The sequence below is a fragment of the Scylla paramamosain genome, chromosome 20, assembly GCF_035594125.1.
Source record: "Scylla paramamosain isolate STU-SP2022 chromosome 20, ASM3559412v1, whole genome shotgun sequence".
Taxonomy (NCBI): domain Eukaryota; kingdom Metazoa; phylum Arthropoda; class Malacostraca; order Decapoda; family Portunidae; genus Scylla; species Scylla paramamosain.
In genome coordinates this window covers 12,413,995-12,418,994 of record NC_087170.1, presented here as the reverse complement: position 1 = coordinate 12,418,994, position 5,000 = coordinate 12,413,995, and the positions used below count along the sequence as shown (strand labels likewise).

At 46.9% G+C, this 5,000-nt stretch overlaps 1 protein-coding gene across 2 annotated transcripts in view; it reads right to left on the bottom strand.

Annotated features, from left to right (window-relative positions):
- LOC135110337 (uncharacterized) overlaps positions 1-5,000 on the bottom strand; it is a 17,046-nt gene that overhangs the window by 4,606 nt on the left and 7,440 nt on the right. The window contains exons 2-3 of one of the 2 annotated variants that reach the window (XR_010273199.1): positions 3,356-3,586; positions 2,552-3,059 (exon numbers count right to left, since the gene is read on the bottom strand). Coding sequence is in view for 1 of the 2 variants with exons in the window: in XM_064022582.1 (XP_063878652.1) it covers positions 2,683-3,059; positions 3,356-3,586 (608 nt within the window). In the remaining variant the exon portion in view is untranslated. Of the gene's footprint in view, positions 3,060-3,355; positions 3,587-5,000 lie in introns of both variants that reach the window. The other variant, XM_064022582.1, reaches the window with a different exon arrangement.

Sequence of the window (5,000 nt, the reverse complement as noted above, 5' to 3'; positions counted from 1 at the left end):
GAGGAGGAGGAAGAGGAGGAGGAGGAAGAGGAGGCTAAGAAGAGAGAGGAGGTTAAGAAGGAGGAAAAATGCATAGAAACATTCCTTTATCCTCTTCCTCCTCCATCCCTCCTTCTCCTCCTCCTCCTTCACCTCCTCCTCCTCCTCCTCCTCCTCCTCCTCCTCCTCCAGTGGCCTTACATCACAAGCATGTCCCCCAAGCACCTAATAACTTACCAATAAATTACCACAACAATGGACGTTTTGCTCATTAGGCTTATGATTAATTGAGTACACCTTTACGCGCGTGTTAGTAATTGCCCGGCTGTGTCAAGACTACGGGAGAGGCTCTGAGGCGCAAAGGAAAGCACGGAGAGTGGAGAGAATCATAAGGGACTGTAGAGGAAGAGGTGTAAGTGTGAAATTCATTCTGGGTTTTGTGGAGTGCCGGAATGTTTGCAAGGTTCGGAAATGGATTTTTTTTTTTTTTTTTTTTTGTAGATGCGTTGGAGAAATTGAAAAAAAGAAAAAAGAAAAAAAATGTGAAGGGAAATGATTAGGGTACATTTATTTATTTATCTATTTTATTTATTTTATTTTAATTTATTTTAATTTATTTATTTATTATTATTATCATTATTTTATTCTATTTTATTTTTTTGCATTTCAAAGGGCTTCAGAAATTGGGTAATGCTTTTCTTGGGGAAGGTGTATGCATGGAAGTGGCAGGAATGCATGAAAGGGAAGTGATAAGGTTGTAATGTAAGATATGAAGATTAAAGGAAAATTTCGAAATTTTTTTTTTTTTTTTTGGTGGGTCGTTGGAGGAGGTGTATCGAAGGAAATGGTGCAAAAAATGTAGAAAATACGTATACGAATATAGAAGATGAGATTAAAGTTTTTTTTTTATTTAAAGAAAGTTTTCTAAAAGTGGGAGAATACGAACAGAGAGAGAGAGAGAGAGAGAGAGAGAGAGAGAGAGAGAGAGAGAGAGAGAGAGAGAGAGAGAGAGAGAGAGAGAGAGAGTCTTGGGCGTATTGGTGAAGTGTAAAGCACATTTCTAAGGTTAAGATTAATTTATTCTAACACTAAACTAATATCTAAGTGTTAATGAAAAAAAAAATATATATATATATATAATCTAAGAGATGAGTATTTTAACGTCACAAAGGTTAGAGGTTTAGAATTTAAGGGGCAGAGAAAAGTTTAAGGCACAGCAAGACTTTCATTAAAGTTTACATAAAGTTCAAGAGAAGCGTCTTTAGAATACAGAAACAACATATATCTAACAATAAAATAAAGCTTCTAATATCAGAGGGAAGTTCAAGATCAAGAATAAAGGAAAGCTCTTGGTATAAAAACAATAGGAAAGGAAAGAGTCAAGATAAGAGAGGAAAGACAAGCCAGAAACTCCGAGGTGAAAACAAAGGCAGTGACGTAACAGTGAATTATAGCTTGCTTAATAGTAAAGGAAAGGCTTTTGTCTAAGGCTAAAGGTGAGGTAGGAAGTCTCTTTCTTATTGGTCAGTCGAGCACACCTGCTGGTCAGTGGGTTAGGTTGTAGTAGTAGCAGCAGCAGCAGCAGTAGTAATAGTAGTAGTAGTAGTAGTAGTAGTAGTAGTAGTAGTAGTAGTAGTAGTAGTAGTAGTAGCAGTGGTAGCAGTAGTGGTAGTAGTGGTAGTTGTTGTTGTTGTTGTTGTTGTTGTTGTTGTTGTTGTTCGTAATGTATGTGTAGGTGTAGGTGTTTCAGAGAGAGAGAGAGAGAGAGAGAGAGAGAGAGAGAGAGAGAGAGAGAGAGAGAGAGAGAGAGAGAGAGAGAGAGAGAGAGAGAGAGAGAGAGACCACTGAAGACTAAGAACAGAAAAAAAAACAATATATATAATGGAAAAGGAATTCAAAGGCGCCATTTGCCCAATAAAGAGAAAGTGAAAATTGCGAAATAGAATAATAAAAAAAAAAAAGGAACAGCCTTAAGAGGAGGAGTGTAGGAGGCGAGGAAGGAAGGAAGGAGGGAAGGGAAGGGAAGGACAGAAAGAGAGAGAGAGAGAGAGAGAGAGAGAGAGAGAGAGAGAGAGAGAGAGAGAGAGAGAGAGAGAGAGAGAGAGAGAGAGGGCGGGAACAGGCGTAAGTTGCAATGTGAGGTAAGGAAGGAGTGGGGAGAGTGGGAGGGAGAGAGGGAAGAAAGAAGGGGAGAGAGGGAGGGAGGGAGGGAGTGAGAGGCAAAGGAGGATAGCAGGTTGAAGGAGCCCCAACCGGACATTAGGGCGGGGCATGGAGAGAGAGAGAGAGAGAGAGAGAGAGAGAGAGAGAGAGAGAGAGAGAGAGAGAGAGAGAGAGAGAGAGAAGGACATAGCTAGTCCTTGCGGCAGTTTGCAGTGGGTGGGTGGGTGGGCAGAGCAGCCCCTCACCACCCAACACACTCCAGGGCAGGTTAAAGGGATGGGTGTGTTGTCTGGGGGCGCCCTTAGAGTAATATCATCGTGGTCAGCGTGGCCGCCACTGCCGCTCCCACGCCTCCTGACGGCGGCGCGGGGGACCTGGCAGGCGGATGGCGGTGGGCGGGGGGACCTACCAGTTGCGGAGTGTTACCAGGGGGCGGTGCGGGGGCCCTCACAGCGACGCCTAGCGGAGGGGCGGCGGGAGGCCCCACCACCTCAGGGGGCGCAGGGGGGAAGACTGCTGGGGGAGATGCTGAAGCTCTGACTATTCCAATGGGGCTGGCTGGGGGGCGTGGCTCGTTTTGTCCTGGAGGCGCCGGTGCCCTGACGACCTGGGGCGGCGACGGGGGCCTGACTGGGGGTGCAGGCGCTCTGACGACCTGTAGTGCCACTGGAATAGCTGGGGGCTTGGGTATGCCTGGGGTGCCTGGGGGAGGGGGTGCCGGGGCCCTAATGACGGGCATCTCCAGGTCCAGGGGGGTCCCAGGGGGTCGTTGGCCAGGTCGATGTCGTGGTGGCGGTGGAAGGCGGAGGTGACTCGATGGCGGTTGTCGAAGAGGATATCGGAAAGGAAGTAGACGTAGGTGTCCCCGGCCAAGCTGACGGTGCGCTCCACGGCCACGCCATTCACCCGCACGCCACCTGGGGGAGACAGGGGCGTGGGTACTGGTGTGTGTGTGTGTGTGTGTGTGTGTGTGTGTGTGTGTGTGTGTGTGTGTGTGTGTGTACTCGTTTGCAGATATAATTGGCTAATTGGTTGTATGTATATGTAAGTTTATGAGAGAGAGAGAGAGAGAGAGAGAGAGAGAGAGAGAGAGAGAGAGAGAGAGAGAGAGAGAGAGAGAGAGAGAGAGAGAGCAAAGGTCGTTGGTTCACATCACGTGTGAGCTATATTTCATAACACTGACAACCTCCACCACCGCCACCACCACACTCACCCGTCTCATCCTTGGTAAAAGTGACTTCCTTCCCGGAGGCCGTGTTGAGGGAGACGCCGGTGGAGATGCGGGGGTCTGAGGGCGCCAGGGACTCGGGCAGCAGATGATCCAGGAGGTAGTCGCGACGGAGTGCCTGGAGGGCGGGGGTGGTGCCAAAGCGGACATCGCCAGCGTCCTGAGGCACCAGATGCATTTCGGCGCCTATGCTCGGAGCCAATACTGTCTTGGCCTCTGCAGGAGAAGACGAGAGGATTAGGAAGATGAGAGGCAGGTGTAATGGGTGAGGGGAGGAGTGTGTATGTAATGAGTGGGATGGGCGTAAATGTAATTAATGAATAATGGCTGTTATGGGAAGGGGTGTGGATTTGACATGGATGTAGGAGAGGGGAGTGGATGTAATGGGTAAAGGAGAGGACGTGGATATGATAGGATGACTGATGGGGTGTGGATGTCATGGGTGGAATGGGACTTGGGTGTAATGAGGAGGGGAGAGACGTAGATGTAATGGGAAGAGGAGAGATGAGTGTGGATATGATAAAGATGTGATGGGTAAAGGAGAAGGACGTGGACGTAATGGGGAGTTGAAGGGGTGTGGATGTTATAGGAAGTGGAAGGAATGTGGATGGGAAGGGTATATAGGAGAGATGTGGATGAGATAGGAAAGTAGGAAAGGTGCACATTTTATAGGAAGTGGAGGAAGGGGTGTGGATGGAAGGCAAAAAGGGAAACAATGAGACAGAAAAGATTTAGGGAAAGGTGAACGAGTAATGGTGTGAATGTGATGGGGAGAGGAAGGGATGAGTGTGAGCCAGCGACGGGAAAGGGGGAGGGGAGAAACGGGGGAGAGATGATGATACTGATGGGAAGGGGAGAGTGGGAGAGATAAGAGGAAGGATGCGTGAGTGCGTGAGTGCGTTCATGCATGAGTTACGGGGAAAGAAAGGGAAAAAAAGATGAGTTTGAGGGATAAGGAATAAAAAAAGAATAAATAGAGGGGTGGTGAATTTGAAGAATAAGAAAATAAAATAAAAAGAGAACAAAGAGAGAGAGAGAGAGAGAGAGAGAGAGAGAGAGAGAGAGAGAGAGAGAGAGAGAGAGAGAGAGAGAGAGAGAGAGAGAGGAAGACAGTTCAGTAAGGTTATAAACAATTACATAAATTCCATGAAACTTAAGTGCAACATTACATAAAATTACATAAGAAAAGATACCAAGACAAAATACTGATTAAAAAAAGTCAACTCCACTACTACTACTACTACTATTATTACTACTACTACTACTACTACTACCACCAGCACTTCTACGACAAATTACTCAACTAATACTTGTACGCGTGGGAGAACAGGATAGGGGAGAACAAGACCTCCCTAGGGTGTAGTTGGGAAAGGGGGTGAAGTTGAAGGGGTGATGGGGTGCATAGAGGGGAGGAATTAAGGAAGGGGCGAAGGTAAGGAGGGCAAAAAGTAAGGAATTATAGGAGTTACGAGAAGAGAGGAGGAAGACGAGGAGGAGGAGATTAGGTAGTGACAGAAATGGTTAAGAATGGGAAGGAGAGAGCGAATAGGTCAAAATAGGAGTATACGAAAGAGGAGAGAGGGAGGGGAGAGTAAAAGATTAAAGTGAGGAGAGGGCGTATATGAGTGGG